At 40.5% G+C, this 18,719-nt stretch overlaps 1 protein-coding gene across 1 annotated transcript in view; it reads right to left on the bottom strand.

The window, feature by feature from the left end:
* The window catches only part of SNX24 (sorting nexin 24), a 157,913-nt gene extending 155,561 nt beyond the window's left edge, over window positions 1-2,352 (bottom strand). Inside the window, exon 1 of the mRNA XM_045081416.1 lies at window positions 2,220-2,352. Coding sequence (XP_044937351.1) covers window positions 2,220-2,279 — 60 coding nt within the window. The 5' untranslated portion in view covers window positions 2,280-2,352. The remainder of the gene's footprint in view (window positions 1-2,219) is intronic.
* Between the last annotated feature and the right edge of the window lie 16,367 nt (window positions 2,353-18,719).

Genomic DNA, 18,719 nt, shown 5'->3' with positions numbered 1-18,719 from the left:
ACCTTAGAAAAAAGATGCTTTTTACTCTGAAGTATACATTATTTCACCAGTTTCTTGTACAGAAAACTGAGATTATATTTGTAAATTCTAAGGGTTTTTTAAAAAGATGAAATGTTATTCACCGCTAAATTCCTAGGACCTAGAATACAGACACCAAGCAGGTACTCAGTTAATATTTACTAAATGAATAAAAACTGCTGTGCAATTATAACAAACTATAGTAATGATCCCTGAAGGAAATGATCCCCAAAAGTATAGTCTTATTCTGTGCAATGATAAAACAGCTGCTCAAAGGGAACAAGGTATCCAACAGCTGTTTCATTGACGCACATAGGGAAAAAAATCACTTGCAGAGGTATCTCAACAATGTGGTTATCAATCTAAATGAGTTAGGATTTTTTTTAAAAAGTAAGCTTTTACAAAGCACACAAACTTTCATCATATAAGCAATCTCCAGACTACCACGGTTGCCAAGAAAAGGGCTCCTTCCAAATCAATTTTAAGTCACAAGCCAGCACACGCCTGGTCGTAATACGAGTAATCAAAAGATACTGGAAAACAGTGTGGGAAAACACAGATCCTGTAAGAAAAGAATAACCAGTAATGGCCAAAAAGCCTTAATTCCCATCTACTTCAAAGTCCTTATTTGCGGAGGTAAGTAACTTTTAGTTTGGACTACTGAGACCACCTTCATCTAAACACATCAAAAGACTAAACAAGCAGGCTGTAATCTTCAGATCCTAAATAATGCCCCAAAGACAGCAGGCCTTCCTAGGCTGCTGATGCTGACACACCTGGATTAATGAAAGACGAGCAAGGTTTCAAGGCTTTAAGGAAAAGGCCTCGCACAGGTTCAAATTTAAGTTAAATTCCCCCCCTTTTTAAAGAAGATGCAGAATGTTTAACCAACTATTAATTCATCGGGAAGAGATATTTATATAAAGCTTATATAAATAATGGCCAAACAGAGCTCAGCTGCCCGCCCCCCCCCCCACCGCCCCCGTCTCCAACCCAAAGGAAGGCATTCAGTACTTCTCTTAGGACACTTGAACACTTGAACCCAGAGGTCTACTTAATCCTAAAAATCCACATACTCCCTGGATTTTCTTTTTTTTTCAATCACCACTCCTAATTCTAAAAACTCCCTTGAGAGGGAGATTTAATTCTCCCTATAAAAACACGGAAGGTTCCAAACAGGCTGTCACCAAAACCCACAAATAGTTAGGGAAAAGAAAGGTTAAAATACTCTGCCAAATTAATAGAACTGCTGTTTAGCAAGTGAGTGAGTTCGAAATGAACATTCCATCAGTCCTTTCAGTCTGCCCTCTGCAATCTTCTCCTCCTACCTGGTCTTTAACAACTGGAAACAGATTCTTCCGAGGTCGCGCCCGGGTGAGGCACGTCTCCCTCTGGCAATAACCGTCTAGATGAAGGTGTCTTAAGTTCACTGGGAAACCAACCACCTACAGTTTACTTGCTAACTCGCGCAAAGGTCCCAGGCCCTGGTCTTCACCATCCCGACCCTCTCTTCCACTCTGGAGATCAGGGGCCCTGTTCTTAGTTCTCAGGGATCCCGCTTAGGTATGGAACAGGTGCGCAATAAGCAGCTGATTATGTCCTTTCATGGCCTACCAGAACTAGGAAACAACAACAACAACAACAACAACAACAACAAAAACTTTGGAAGCCATCTCAAAGCAACGCATGTGTTCACTCTGGCTAATAAAGGGCTGCAAATGATGATTTTTTTTTTTTTTTTTTTTTTTGGATTAGCATGTTTTCCATCTGAATGAATCCCACAGAACTTGGAAGCCAACATCTATGCGCGGCGCGGCCACTCCTGCCTGGGCAGCGGGGGCAGCTGGGCCAGACGCGGACGCAGCCCACCCCGGGCTGCAGAGGGCGGGCGGCGGAGAGAACGGCGAGCGTCGCGAGCCGGGGCTTGAGTCCCGCCGCTGCTGCCCCGAGGCCGGGAGGGGGAAGGGAGCGAACCGGCGGAGCCCCGGGCGCCCGCGGCCGCCGAGCTCGGGCGAGGGGCAGATGGGGGTGGGGGCGTCTCCCTGACAACCGCGCCGGGGCGCAGCCCAGCCTCAGGCCCCGCGGAAGGGAGGGCAGCCAGGGGACACCCCGCGTAGGGCCGGCGGCGGCCGGGGACACCTCCGCGCTCAGCAGCCGCGGTCCCGCCTCGGGGGCCCTGTCCGGCCGCGGCTCGCGCCTACCGTGTATCCCCGCTCCAGGTCGCTCTCCTCGTAGCGAAAGGACGGGATGTAGACCTCCATGGCCGCTCCAGCCGGCCGGCGGAGGGCGAGCGGGGGGCGGGCTCGCGGCCGCAGCTCCGCCCCCGGCCGAGCGCCCCGCCTCCCTGCCCTGCGCCCCCGGGACCCAGACGCTGCGCCGCGCGGACCGGAGGCGCCGCCACCGCCCCCGCCGCGCGCCGCTCTCCCTGGGGGCTCGGGGCGGGTGCCGGGGGCGCGACGGCGGAGGGCGCGGGGCTGGGGACCCCTGGGTCGGGGCCCACAGGGTGGCGGAGCGGAGCTGGGCCCGGAGGAGGCGGGGCCTGAAAACCTGTGAGTCTGCAGAAAAGGGGTGTGCGCGCCTCCGCGCCAGTCGCCGGGGGCCCGGCCGCACCCGGGCGCTCCGTGGCCTTCGGGCGCCGGCGGGCGCTGCGTTTGCATTTCGCCAGACGCTACCCTGAGCGATGTGCAGGACGGCGGGGAGCTGAAAAGCATGGAGCGCCTTCTCTTCCCGAGATTAGGATTTTCGTCTTTTAACTCTGGACTAGCATTAACAGCAGTGAACCCTCCAACTTGTACCAAGACTTTTTTCTATTTGCCTTTGAGTCCAAGGTCGGCGTCTCGTTCTCAGTTGGCCGACGGAGCTGGGAATGGTGTTTGTAATACAGAACCCGAACGTCAGCGGGTCCCGGAGACGCACTCTCTGGCTTCTGGCTCCAGTTTTTAAAAAATGCTGCCTCTGAGCAGCTGCGTGTTTTAACTGTTAACTGTATACTGTAATGAGAAGACTTTGTCCACATTCAGGTTTTATAGCTTTAGTTTTTCCCAGAGATTTTTTACTATCTGTGGAATTCATTTTTAAGGCCTGTTTTCTTTTTCTTTCAAATGTCAGGCCAGGACCAAATAACCTGAAAGTTAACCTAAAAGATGAAGTGTCTCAATTCAGGAAACTTGATCAGGTTACCTTTGGAAACTCTTGAGTTTCTTCCTTAGGTCGGAGCTTGGAGCAGAACAGAAACTTGGAGGTGACTTGTGGGCCAGTGATCTTTAGGGCTGCAGGCGTACAACTGCTTCTAACTCAGCTTGCTCTTGAGCCAGGGTACATTGCAACTTGGTCACCTCTAAAGCTGACGCCGAGTCCCTAAGTCCTGGAGAAGAGGACGAATCCTGTCCTTTGCTTTAAGAACTTGCCTGATGGGGACCCGCAGAGTCTTCTTCCCTTAGCCTCGTCTGAAGAGCCATCCTCCCTGTCCACACACTTGCAACTCCAGGATTTGCCACTCAGAACTCCTTGCTTCAGCAGAGAGCTGTGCTCTGTGACCAGACCCTCTCTTCCTCTTTTCTACTGCTCAGCGTGTAGCTTAAAAAAAAAAAAAAAACTTTTTTTTTTTTTTAATCCACTGCTTGGCCTGTTGCCTGCACATTTTTCTTGAAAGCTTTATAGGAGCATTAGAATATTCCATCTTTACAAAAACAGTAGAATGCAGCAGTTACTGTAGCAGATACTGTTACAAGCATGTTTCAGTACGAAGCTTTCTAATAACCCCACGAAGAAGTGTTACCTGCAGTAGGACTGGAAAGGACTAAGGAGGAGTGCTCCTGTATTTTATTGTTAGAATAAGAATCCTCGGTCAGAAGAGGGCACAACTCACACTGGGAGCAGAGATTACTTTAATAAATAAATAAATAAATAAAATTTAAAAATTAAAATTAAAAAATGGTGAGTCTTAAAGTTTAAAAAGTAAATAAAATAAAATAGTAATGGCTGCTGATGGCAGAAGACCAAAAACAATTTCCAGATTGGTTGAAACAACTTGTTAGAAGTCTCAGTGGTTAGGTGTGCCTGGCTGGCTGTCGGTGGAGCGTATGACTTGACCTTGGGATTGTCAGAGCCCCATGTTGTGTTCAGAGATTAAAAATAAAGTCTTTTAAAAAAAAGTCTCAGTGGGTAATGTAACACAGGACTATGTAATCATAAAGTCCTTTCGCTAGTGATTGCTGATTAGCTTTTATTTTTATTTTTTTTTTAAAGATTTTATTTATTAGAGTGATGGAGAGAGAAAGAGAGAGAGCAGGGGCAGGAGAAAGGGAGAAGCCGACTCGCCTCTGAGCAGGGAGCCCGATATTGGGCTCCATCCCAGGACCCTGGGATCATGACCTGAGCTGAAGGCAGGTGCTTCACTGACTGAGCCTCCCAGCTGCCCCCTGACTGAGCTTTTAAAATGCTTTCTATACCTTCCTTTCCCCAAAGTCTGCTGATAGCTTGGCATATACCTTTTTGTCTGGCATGGCTCACTTATTTGAACTTAAAAGGCAGAAATGTGTGGATCTATGAAGATCTGACAGATGGTCCGAGTGAAGCCTGTTTGTTGCATTCTAATTTTTGGATCCTACTAATATTAATTACATTATTACAAAATTATCTATTATCACATAATATATAATTAAATGCATTAATGTGAGTATTAGTAACAATATTTGTTGTATTCTACTAATAGCAGTGTGTACTTTACTTTCGCCTTGCTGAAAATCTATGTAAGCTCTCAGCCATAAGTGGGACTGTTATTATTTCAATGATTACAGAGGCATAATTGAGGCTCAGAGGAAATAAATACTATGAAATTACTACCTAATAGTTAGAAGAGCTAAATTTCTATCCAAGTTCTGTGAGTGACCCCTAAGAAGGGGAGAAAAGAATAGTGCTACAGAGACCATGGCAAATGTATTATTGTGTTGTGCCTATACAACTTTTAGACTGAATCTACTCTCTGAGACAAGCTAGCTAGATTTCTTCTCAGAACCTTAACAAAAATACAAGATGAATACCTATGTAAGACACTGAACAGTTAGTATCTGCTAATAGAAGCAAAAAATTTACATCAGCAAAATAATAAAATTCTGCTAGAATCTGGGTATAAAATCCTTATACTAAAAATGCCACATTTACCTAATATTGGGTACAAACGTATTTCAACAAATTTAATGATAAATTGCTCTAAATATCAACTTATATTGCTTTTCAACCCCGAGATCAAAAGTTGCATGCTTTATGACTAAGCCACCCAGGTGCCCCTATATTAGAAGTTCAGAGCAAAATCTGTCAGGAATGTATATTACATATTCAACATTCGATTGTACGACTAATACATCATGACCAAATAAATTTATCCCAGGAATATAAAGATGGCTAAACATTAGGAGATCTGATCATGTACTTCTCAACATTGCCCTATTAGAAAAATAAATGAATATCTCAGTGAATCCTAAAAAACCATTAGTACATCAGTCTGCCTCTTCCTAGCAATCCTTAGCAGGCTAGAAGTAGCAAGAAACATTTTTAAGTTAATAAAGTTTAGCTACCATAATCCCAAAGCAAATATCCTACTCAGCTTCCTCTGAGAAAACATTATTAACAGTGCCGATAATTTTATTACAACTATTTAAAAAAATATTTTATTTATTTATTTCCTAGAGAGAGACTGAGCATGAGCAAGGGGTAGGGGAAGAAGGAGAGGGACAGAATCTCAAGCAGACTCTGCACTGAGCCCAACACGGGGCTCCATCTCACCACCCTGAGATCATGACCTGAGCCAAAACCAAGTCTGATGCTTAGCCAACTGAGCCACCCAGGCACCTCTTAACCACAATTATTCTTTCACATTTTGCTGGAGGCCCTCACCTGTGAAATAGGACAAGCAAAAGACCTAAGAGGTACAGATACTGGGTAGGAAGACAGAATACTAAAGCTGTTTGTAGATGAAGTGATCTACACAGAACTGAGTCAACTAAAAAATGATTAGAATTAATAAAAGTTTTGTAAGGTGCCATATACTAAATCAATGTATACTACTCAATAGATTTCCTATAAAACAGACTTCTTACACACCAACATTTATCAGTTAAAAAATAACATGAAAAACCGAACAATTTCTTTAACACTTAAGCCTCATAATGTCTAAGGATAAACTTTATGACAAACATTCAAGACCTTCTGAAGAAACCTAAAAAACTTCATTAAGGGACATAAAAGAAGATCTGAAAATAGCTATATCACATTACTGGATAGGAAGAATCAATATATTTTTTTAAAGATTTTATTTATTTATTTGACAGAGAGAGAGAGAGAGATCACAAGTAGGCAGCGAGGCAGGCAGAGAGAGAGGAGGAAGCAGACTCCCTGCCGAGCAGAGAGCCCAATGTGGGGCTCGATCCCAGGAACCTGGGATCATGACCTGAGCCAAAGGCAGAGGCTTAACCCACTGAGCCACCCAGGTACCTCAAAAATCAATATTTTAAAGGTAGGGGTTTTCACCAACATGATTTATTAAGAGAATACAATTACAACCCCAACAGGTTAAGAAAAGTGACAAGTACATTCTAAAATTCATTTGAAGAATGAATAGTCAGGGCAAGTTTGAACAAGAAGAAAAATGAATGAGGGGATAAGTTAATTTATATGACATCAAAATATATAAAGCCATAATACAGATCTTCCTTGGCTTATGATGGGGTTTTGTCCCAATAAACCCACTGTAAGTTGAAAATAACATGAAGTAAAAAAGTGGACTTAATAGGGGTGTCTGGGTGGCTCAGTGGGTTAAAGCCTCTGCCTTCAGCTCAGGTCACGATCCCAGGGTCCTGGGATCTAGGCCCGCATCAGGCTTTCTGCTCGGCAGGGAGCCTGCTTCCCCCTCTCTGCCTGCCTCTCTGCCTACTTGTGATCTCTCTGTCAAATAAATACATAAAAAATATTTTTTAAAAAATGGACTTCATAAGCCTAACCTACTGAACATCGTGGCTTAGCTTAGCCAACCTCAGACACGCTCAGTTGTCTCCATGCTTCTGTTGGTCTCTATTAGAGCAAAATCATCAAACACAAAGCCCATTTTAGAAAACAACTGTTGAGTATCTCATGTAATTTATTGAATATTGTACTGAATGTAAAAAAAAAAAAAAAAAAAAGATTGTTGTAAGTGTGTCAGTTGTTTACCCTTCTGATTGCCTGCAGCTGCCCAGCGTCACCCAGGCTACTGGATGTCACGTCACTGGAAAGAAGAGGCAAATTCAAAACTTAAAGAATAGTTTCTACGCAGTAGGAACCACTTTTGCAGCACTGTAAAGTCCCAAAATCTCGAGTTAAACCACTGTAAGTCAGGGACAGTCTGTAATGAAATCAGTGTGATCCTGGAACAGATGAGACAAATGATCAAGGGAACCAACTAATGCAGAAGCATAACCCTGACTATATGGCAACATAGTATGGAACAACTGTGTTATTTCAAACTCATGGGGGTAAAAAAAAAAAAGTATTCAATATATGGTGTTTATGTAGTTTTCATAAATGTTTAAATTGTAAAATTTTATTATATGTTAAAAATAAGTGGTGTTTAAATAAAAGGTATAATATATAGTTTATGGATAACTGGCTATCCATTTGAAAGAAAAATAAAATGGGTTTTAAAAATGAATTCCATATATAGTAAAAAATCTCTATGAAAAACTAAAGCTATAAAACCTTAATGTGGACAACGTCTTCTAATTGCAATATACAAAATGTCAAAGGCATTAATGGAAAGATCTTTTAGACTATATAAGGATTTAAAATTACACTTGACACTTGAATAAAAGTGGGGTCCAGGCACTGGCCCCCTCCCCCTTGCAGTTGAAAATCCATGTATAACTTTTGACTCCCCCAAAACTTTACTATTAATAGCTTACAACTGACCAGAAGCATTACCCAAAACACAAACCTTCAATTAACACGTACTTTCTATGTTAGATGTATTATGTACTCTATTCCTACAATAAAGTAAGTTCCAGAAGAGAAAATATTGTTACAATCATAAAAGAAAATACACATACGGTACTGTAAAAAAACCCCACATGGTAGTGGACCCGCACAGTTCAAACACACGTTGTTCAAAGGTCAACTGCAGTGTAAACCAAAGACTGCTAAGTTTAAAAAACATTTAATAAAAGAGAAAAATATTTCAACATGTATAACAAAGGATTAATGTGTATTTTATATGAAAGAATACATATTTTCTTAAGGGAAGAATAAGAAATGGACACAGTTTGAACAGGTATTTCCCAGAAGAATGCTAATAAACCCAAAAGTCTGCATGAATTATCTATGAACACATAACAAATTACCCCAAATTTAGCTTCTTAAAGCAATACATACTTATTCTCTCCCACAGTTTCTGTGGGTCAGGAATCTGGGAGCAGCTTAGGCCATTGTCAAAATGTCCACCAAGACTCAGTCATTTTCAGACTCTACTTACTAGGCCACAAGTTGGTTCACTCACATGCCAGGCAAGTTACTGTTGGTCGTTGGTGGGAGACCTCTATCCCTGGCAACTTGGACTTCTCCATCAGTCTCTCTAAATGTCCTGAAGACAGGGAGGCTGGCTTCCCCCAAAGGCAAGAAATCTGCACAAGCTCAAGGGAGAGACCACCATGACTTTCTATTGCTTACCCTCAGAAGTCATACTCCATCGTTTTTGTAACATGCTACTGGTTACCCAGGTTGGCTTCATTCCATGAGGGAAGAGACTATACAGTGGCTTAAGTCTCAGGAGGCAGGAAATTAAATGGAGCCATCCCGGAGGCTAGCCACCAGAGATGCTCAAATCCAGTGGTAATCAAGGCAACGCAGATTGAATCATGAGGTATCACTTTGCAACTTATAGATTGGCAAAATTTCAAAGGTTATTCCAGTATCGGAAAGGATGTGGGGAAGTAAGTACTATTAGATGTGGGGAAGTAAGTACTATTGGTAAGTCCGTACATTGGGACCATCTCGGAACAACGACAAGCTGACAGTAGCTATTACAGTTCCAAAGGGACACAGTCAGTCTAGAAATCTCACTTCTGTGTTAACAAACTAGAATTTAAGTAAAAACTTAAAAAAGAATTAAAAAATAAGACAAGGTATTATTTAAGTATTTATTTAAAGATTTTATTTGTTTATATTTAGAGATAGAGAGAGAGAGTGCACATGAGCCAGGAGAGGGGCCAACTGAGAGGGAAAAGGAAAGCATCTTGGACTCCCTGCTGGGGCTCCCTGGGGCTCCATCTCACAACCTGGAGATCAGGACCTAAGCTGAAACCAAGTCAGACACTTAACTGACTGAGCCACAAGGTGCTCTGCATTATTTTAGCATTTAACATGACTACGACGATGATGTCGTTGATGATGATGATAACAACACCACAAAATAAAGAAAAAAAGAAAAGAAATAAAAAAGAAATTTCACTTTTAAAAGTAGTTCTTTATGTGCAGGTTAGGAAAGGTATGTACAAGAATGTGATGGCAAAAATTTGGAAACAAATTCTATCATGTTTCTATCATGTTATGGATTTAAAAATGTTAGTGTATCTATACTATGAATATAATGTTGCTGTTAAAAAACCCCATGTAGAGATTTCTGAGTTAGGATAGCAAACTGAATATCCATGACTAATTTCACTTCTTCCTCCAGCCTCAATATAAGACAAGGAACTTTTCCTTTACCTTTTTTTTTTTTTTAAACCCATAAAAATAGGGAAAACAGGAAGAGAGGGAACAGCAACAAGATTTTTGTAAGCTAGAAAGCAGATGGATGAGAAGTAACTGTTTTAGCAAACAAGAAAAAGCCAAATTTAAATGAGGAAGCTGAAAACCAACCTCATTTACACAGCACAAGTCAAAAGGCCCAGTAACAAGGAATAGGGAAGAGCGGGTACCTCTAGAATGGGAGGTAGCTGGCTAAAATAAGGAAAATGGAGGGAAAGCTGAGATGGAGGGAAAGCTGAGAATCAAAAGATGCCTTAGGCCCCTCCCCAGCTCCACGCTGTTCTGGAGAGTATGTCCACAAAAGAGGGTAAAAGAGAGTCTTTGCACTGAAAGTTGATAGCCTGGCTGAGGGCATGAAAACTTTTACCCCCAAACAGCTGGGGTCTGGGCTTTGATGATGATACACATCTGGAATGATGAGTGCTGAACGCGTACAGAGGCTTGCAGCTGTGTACCTTTACCTTCCAGGCAGGACACAGGAAAGGTATTCTCTGGGCAATCTGAGCAGCCCAAGAAGAAAAACCTGGAGACACCCACATTTGAAGTTCCCTACAAAGAGCCCAATGATACCACTCTTCAGTGACTCTCAAATTTCACAGGTCCCATGACTATGCTCAGACCATCTAATTAGCTTTCAATTCCCATTGCTAAACAGGAAGAGATATCCAAAAAATCAACAGATGTCTGAGGAAACCATCTAACATGGAAGAGAGACCAAAATAGGAAAATAATTTTGAGGAAACAGAAAAACAGAAAAGTAAGAAAATAATTTTAAAAGTAAACTGTCACTAATATTCTCAGAGCGATAGAGGACTTAAAAATAGAAATGGTCAGAAATTTAAAAAGTACAATCAGAGAGTAGGAACAAATGACAGGGACAGAATATAAGAAAAACAATGGCCCTAGTCCAGGACATCCAATATCCACGATGGGTCTTCCAGAAGGAGAAGACGAATACAGAAGGGAAGACATCATGAGCAAAACAGCTCAAGCAAATTTCCAGAACTGAATGTCATGTTTCCAGATTGAAAGCACCCACACTGGATGAAAACAGACATACACAACAGCAAATCTCTGTAAGATTTCAGAACACTGGCGATAAAAGATCCTACAGATTCCAGAGGGGTGGGCAGTGTGGGGGTGGGAAACAGCTTACACGCAAAAGATCAGAAAACAGAATGGCTTTGGAATTCTCAGCGGCAACACTGGAAGCTAGAAGACAATGAGGCCACGTCTTCGAAATTTTAGAGGAAATGATTTTCAACATATACTCAGTTAAATTATCATTGAAAAACTAAGGTAAAATAAAGTCTCGAAGTATGGCTTCTATGTATCCATTTCCAGGATACTCTGTATATCCACCAAAATGAGGGCTCAACCAAGAAAGAGGAAGGCATGGGCTATCGAGAACAGGAGGTAAAACCTAGGGAGAAGCAAAGGGAATCCTCAGAATTACCACTGTGGGCCAGGTATGAAAAGGTCCAGACTAGAGCAACCTCTTTCCAGCAACAGACATTTTGAAAGCTGTCTTCACAATGTTTTCTAACAGATCTTCTTTTCAACCTACAAAAGTACTGCAAAATATACTACACCAACAGAGGAGCGTAAGTGAAGAAAGAGGAAGGCACAAGACCCAGGATGTAGGAAATAAACCCCAGGAGAAAGCTAAAGGTACTTCCAAAATCAAAAGCAAGGGACATCCAATTAGATAACAGGTCCAGGGAAAACAGAAGGTCCCAGGAGACTTTGCTTACGGAAAACAATCAGGCTAGATAACCTGGATGTGGGAAGACGGGAAGACGGACGAAGAGACTATTTGAAGGCATGAAGATTAGCAATACATTTTAAGAAACGCACCAACCAAATGAAAAAATCAAGGCATGTTTTACCTCGGGAAAAAAGTAGGAAATCACTGAAAGCAAGGGAAGTCTGAGAAGCTGTCACAACCAAGAAGAGCAGGAGACAAGAAGACTAAATGTAATGTGGCATCCTGGACTGCATCTTGGAACAGAAAAAGGACATTAAGGCAAAAGCTAAGAAATGTGAATAGATAATGCACTCTATTTAACAACAGCATAATTACTACATTAATTCTAACCGATGTATATATTAATGGAAGATGTTAATAATGAGTGAAGGAGATGGAGAGGGGAACTCTATATATACTACTTTCACAAGATTCCATAAATCTAATATTGTTCTGAAAAATAAAGTTTAGGGAGGTGGGCTGGGGATGGGGATAACTGGGGAATAGGCATTCAGGAGGGCACATGACGTAATGAGCACTGACTGTTACATGCAACTGATGAATCACTGAATTCTACCCCGAAATTAATAACATACTATATTTTAACTAACTTGAATTTAAATCAAACCAAAAAACCACAAAGCAAATCCCCAAAAAACTTTTTTTTAAAAAAAGAAAAAAAAATCATTAAATATACTACAACTTTCTGTAGACAAACAATATTTGTATAGGCACAATATTCCAAGTATTAAATACTGTTTTAACTGGGAATTGTTAACCTAATTACACTGGGGAGGGGGGGCTGCGCAAAAGGTTGAGTAAGACAGATGGCCAAGATGTCCATTTGCCACAAAAAAGAGTAGATGATGTCTAAAATTGACACCTCGAAAAATAGAACATGCAATTTACTTAGAAATAAACAGCAGAGGTGGTCCCTGGGTGGCTCAGTGGGTTAAGCCTCTGCCTTTGGCTCAGGTCATCTCGGGGTCCTGGGATCAAGCCCAGTGTTGGGCTCTCTGCTCAGTGGGGAGCCTGCTTCCCCCTCTCTCTTTGCCTGCTTCTCCGCCTGTGATCTCTGTCAAATAAAGAAATAAAATCTTTAATGCCAATATTACTAATAGTTAATATCATTTTTGTAACTTAGGCTTCCTTCTTTGACTTTCTCCTTTTACCATTATCATCGCATCTGTATCTCCCAATTTGTGCCTGTCTCACTAGTCCTTTAAACTGATTTTTGAAAGCCCCTGCCCCTTAACTTTCTCTTACACCTGTCAACAATCCCTAGTTCTGAATGAATCCAATCATCTGTGTGAGGCCTCATGGCTGAAAAAATGGATACTTTCTTTGGTTGGCTTCCCTGTAAATTCATGATCTCCAACTTTGAGTCATTACCCCTTACTCATCGCATTTGTTTTCCAAACATGTACCATTTCCTTGACCAGCAATCTTTGACTTTCCTGTTGATAACACCCCGAGGGCTTAATTTCCTACTTCCCCAAGAAAAGAGCTTTCAGTCTTTATTTCCAAATACATGCAACCTTCCCTTCCTTTTCGTTCAGAAATATCTTTACTTCTTACTGAGACTCTTTCCATCTACCAGACTTCTTAACTTCATTTTCACCTGAGAGATTAGTTTTACCCGGGACTTGTCCTTCACAAACTAATCTGTTTGTTCTCTGACGCTTTCATGAACAGTCATGGTTTGAAGGGAGAGCATGTTTGCATTTCTATAATGATACAATATCTAGTTCTGACTTGCTTTCGTATTTTCATGTTGGATGTCCAAAAGTACCTCAAAGACAACACACCCCCAAAGAAGTTCACTTTCCCCAAACCTACATCTCCTCTAAGATCTCGGTTAAGCAAAGCAGCAGTATCTGAAGTCATCAAAGTCCAAACTCTGGGCATCATTGTAGGCAATTTCCTTCTATTTTCCTGATCTCAATCCATTGCGTCAGGGCCTGACACAAAGTAGAGACTGAACAAATATTTATTGAATGAAACTTACCCACTTATATCTCCCATTTGCTTCGACTAACTCCTTTCTTCCACTGAGTGGTCAAACCCTCACTGACGCCTGGCTGGCCCACCCCTGTTCCTTCAACTATGATCACATTTGTATTCTCTGTGATTTTTCTTCATTGTTTATGACTTCCTTTAGTCTACAACATATTCAAAGTTCTTACAAAGTTCTCCGCAAAGTTCTTGTGGGTGGAAATAACTTCTTTCCCTAAGCAAGTCCCACATTTCTGGCACCCTTCTGTTCTTTGTCCCCAGGCTCCTTTAAAGTTCTCTAGCTCATTTCTTGACAAGACCCGTTTGTAGTTCTGAACTTTTCTTGGCTGAATACAAATTGATTTTAACTAGAAGCGCCCCCCCCACCTCAACCCCACGATAAACTCTCAGCCCCAGATCTCCAAGAGCCCCAGGGCTCCAACACTCAAGGGCAGTGTTCTTCGAGGAAATCCTTCTGGTAAACCCATTTATCTAGTCAAGTTCACACCCATTTTATCATAGAAGCCCCAAATAGCCAAAATGCAGGTACTTCATTCAGATGGAGATATTAAGTAAACACTTACTGGATAAAATAGCTAGTATTTATTAAGCACTTGCTACTGCTGAGAAAGTTGCATCAATGATCTTAATCCCCTTAAGGAGCACCTGAACAAGTACTATCAGTACTCTCCCCTTACAGATGATGGAAACTAGGTTTTATAGAAAAATAATGAGCTCAAAGTCAATCACGTAGATTCTAGAGCTAGGGTTTAAACTCATGGGCTAGATGCAGCACTATACACATCTTGTGACTGTACCATTGTAGGTTCTATGAGAACTAACAAGGGCATAGTCATTCCTCAAGGGGCACACAGACTAATCAAAGTAGATAGCCCATCTATAATGCAACAAAGCTATAATGCTATAATGCAACAAAGCCAACAGTTTAGTACAGTTTGAAAGGCACAAGGTGTTCCCAGAGTCCTTCTAGTTAGGAGTCTAAAAAGGATATATGGAAGATGTGGACTTTTAAAATTTGACCTTAGTCTAAAGAATGGATAGGATTTAAATGGTTGCTGGTCAAGGGGCAAAGTTTAACTCAAGACAAGGTAACATCAACAGCAGCAAGGACCCAGAAAGCTTAGAGCATGCACACAAAGACAGCAGCATCATGCGATTAAAGCAAAGGTAAAGGGTAATAAGGCCAGGACAGGCAGTAGTTTGAGACCAGGTTTTGTATCATTTGGAACTGTATCTGTAGTCTGTAAAGGGGGGGGGGGTCTACTGGGGAATTCTGTGAATGGTACTGTGGCAAGAATTCTTTAGAAAGGTAATTTTAGTAGCAGATTGCAGGACTGACAGTATATGGGGAGTGAAAGAATGTATGTTTCACAGACTTAAGACAGTTCTGGTATCTGGTCATAAGATCTGGACTCTGGGAGAGAAAAAGAAAGAAGGGAATACATTTCAGAAACAGAATCAACTAAAGTCGGTCTTGGTAAAATAATGGTACCAAGCAACGTAAATGACAGCATAAAAAGTTTATGTCTCAACTATAGGAGGCAGGGAAACATTTTAAACTGAAATTTAGAAACTAAGTTGTTTGAAAAGCCTACAGTGATGCATGTACACAAATATTTATGTACACATACAAATCCACACACACTTATATAGTGAGAACATTTGAAATAAAAGTCTGGAAAATTTATTTATTTTTCTAAAATATTTATTTATTAAAGATTTTATTTATTTATTTGACAGAGAGATGACAAGAAGGCAGAGAGGCAGGCAGAGAGAGAGGAGGAAGCAGGCTCCCTGCTGAAAAGAGAGCCCGATGCAGGGCTCTGATCCCAGGACCCTGAGATCATGACCTGAGCCGAAGGCAGCGGCTTAACCCACTGAGCCACCCAGGCGCCCCCAAATCTGGAAAATTTAAGTTAAAATCAAGAGATAACTCGAGACTTGACTATGGAAGCAATAAGGCAATTTATTGTTTAGTTTTGTTAAATTTTGTCTGATTTTAGTTTTTATTAAACAGTTACATAGGTATATATATAAATTTAAAATAGAACCTTCTTTTTTCTCAAAGTACTCCCTCTTAAAGCAGTTTATCCCATTAACTGGCCTTAATAAAAACAAAAAACTTCCTATGTATTAACAGGCAGCTTCACCTTAATTGGCTTTAATTACAAAGTTTCCACTTGACCCAGTTAGTTAAAAAAAAATACTTTTAATTATTCAATCCTTAAAGTTTTTTAAAAAAGTATGTGACAAGAGAAAGGAAGGTGAGCATTTTTAATTTCTTCGCATACGTTAAAAGATTAGACAACAAGCCACAACTTTCTTGTTTGTACAATCTTCTATTCTTAGCCACTTCTGAATTAACAGTTTGAAGAAATGACTTCTCTGTATGCCAGAGGACTTCCTCAAATTATATATGTTAATGATTAGAACAGGAATCTTGAAAAGCTTATCACACATTTTCAAGAATGAATGTTCACAGATGGTTAACAGAGGGAAAACAGGAAAAATCAACTCAATCCTAAGGATTCAAGCTCTGGATCTGCTCATCAGTAAAAGAAGTTGTACTACAGTCTTTAGTGGCTTCTGGCAACACAGTGCTACAATTTATGCACAGTGGATACCAAGTATCCAGTATCTGCAAAGAACTAAGCTGCAAAGTCTTGCACCTAGATCATACCTGAGAGCAACAGCGACTAGTCCCTTTTATCTCACTTCAAATTCTTCACTGCGTATGAGATTGTAAATAAACCAGCTATTGGGACTTAGCCCCCATCTCCACAGGCGTTGTTCAAACCTGTACTGTTCAGTATTCTAGCCACTAGCCACGTGTGACAACTCATCACTTACAATGTGGCTAGTGTGCATGGAGAGGTAATGAAAGGGTAAAACACTTTTGGATATCAAAGATTTAACATGAAAACCAGAAGGTAAAGTATCATAGTAATCCTTGATATACCAGATTACATGCTGAAATAGTATTTTGGAGCTACTGGGTTTAAATATTTAACTTTTTTTTCTTGTTCAAGTTTGACTAGAGAAAACTCAGAATTACTTATGTGGCTCACGTTGCATTTTTTTAAGTCTCAACTCTTATGGACCTCATCCACAGATGACTGTGACCTCTCTTAATAACCCTGATTATAAACAAAGAGAAGGGTCAGCTTGTATTTACATCACTCTCGTCATTCCCCTCTTCTTGCTAATTCCGTCTGGTCAACCATTTACCTTCATTATTACTTGAAACCAAATCCTTCACTGTGAAAGTTAGCAATGATACTTAATCAGACTCTAGATTTCAGATAAGGAAGGGAATGGTGGTTCTTTGCAAAGTCTTTTTTCAATACTTGGAAACACACACTATGTCCCATGGAGAAATACACACATTTCCAGACTAAGGAACAGGATACGAAAATGCCTGCACAGTTCCCAAGCCAGTGAATAATTGACTTTTTACACGTGTTCTCTTTCCTCCTCACTACCCTGAAAACAAGAAGACTTATGCTCAACCTATCAGTAGTAGTTACTATTACTGAATTTCTGCTGTCCATCCTTGACTCTTGTGAGTCACGGACTATACCCAAGCAGGGAGACACAACAAGGAAAGTGAAGTAGCCATCAGCTTTGTAACTAGTCATATGCATTAAGACAGAAAAATGTAAGTCTTCATAATTCCCTTAGACATTAAGAAGCATTTTTTAAGAGAATATACATACTCCTCCCTATTTATCTGATTCTATTCCTCCAGAAAACCTGATTTTGTTAAAAGGCTTCTTAAAAGACCATCATGAAACAACTTGTGCAAGGAACTTGTAAAACTTTACTAGATCCAGGTAATTTAAAAGTTTAAAGAAGAGCAACAATGAAACAAGGATATTTTGAGGTTACTATAAATATATATGCATGTATAAAACGAGCTGGATAGTTGAAAATAGCTTGTCAAAATACCATCAGGAAAACATCGTTTTTGGTTTTAGAAATCTTATTTTGACGTTATTTTTGTTCTAGCCTTGTTTTATTAATAGGTGATTTTAATTAAATTTGATTTCCTAATAGAATAATATTGATACTGAAGTTTGGTATTTTAAGCAAACTATTTTAAAGTGGAAAGGCACTTCAGGAAAATCAGTCTTATACCCTTGTTTTATAGATGAGTTTTATGTGAGAAGGCCAAAATCACGTAGCTACAAAGTGACAGAACCAAGACTGTACACATGTATGTTGACTCCAGGTTCAGCTTGTCCCACTTAAACGGGTTTAGTCCTTCTTTATCTGGCTTAAGAAAAAAAAAAATCAGACCTATACTAAAGACTATGTTATCAGCAATATTAATGCCCTTGTTCTATTTACTGGAGTGAAAGTATTTTAGTCACATGAATGGATGTGGAGATTGATAGGTGGAGGTGGGCTGAGTGTTGAAGATACTAAAAAGGTTGGTAACTACCGGAGGATCGTATCATTTACTTGATATTTCCAACAGACTCCTTTTTTTGGCGAAGGCTGTTAAGAGAAATGAAGTCTGGAACGGGTTCAGGGTCTGTTACTCTCTTCAGCTTGATCAAGAATGAGAATATTATTTTATTTGGAGGTACTGAATATTCTAATGAACATACCACGGAAGAATGAAAGATCTTGACGGGAATAACTAAGTTATTAACCTACTATGTAAACTGTACCTTTGGAAGTAATGTGATGGTGGATGCAATAGTAGAACATCACTGTAGATTTTGCTCGGTACTAATGGTCCAACAAGATAGCCTATGATATAGATTAAAATGAACTGCTCATTTCTCAAAAGTTTCTAAGTTATTTGTAACAGAAGCAACAGGAGAAGTCCTATTTCTGCTTAATTTTCTTCTTCTTAGGGGAGCATGTATAATTTTGCATCTTCTAGGATTTTCGTTTCCTGTTCATCAAGTCTTTCTTATTAACATATTATGTGTTAGTACTCTTCTGAGTTCCAGGAGTCTAAAAATCAGTAATGTCTACAGCAGGGTTTAAACTTCAGCTGGAACAGGTGGAAGCAAACATATCCTGAGAATACTCTGACATATGTATCCAGTAAAGTGCTAGAGAGGGCTCAGTTCCACATACCATACTTGACTGAGCAGGGAGATGGAGCTGGTAAGCTTAAGAGGGGCATCTTTAAGAACTCTAAAGAATG

The sequence above is a fragment of the Mustela putorius genome, unplaced genomic scaffold (assembly GCF_011764305.1).
Source record: "Mustela putorius furo isolate JIRA1106 unplaced genomic scaffold, ASM1176430v1.1 tig00000561_pilon_pilon_pilon, whole genome shotgun sequence".
In the NCBI taxonomy this organism is placed as follows: Eukaryota; Metazoa; Chordata; class Mammalia; order Carnivora; family Mustelidae; genus Mustela; species Mustela putorius.
This window is presented reverse-complemented; position numbering and strand designations above follow the sequence as displayed.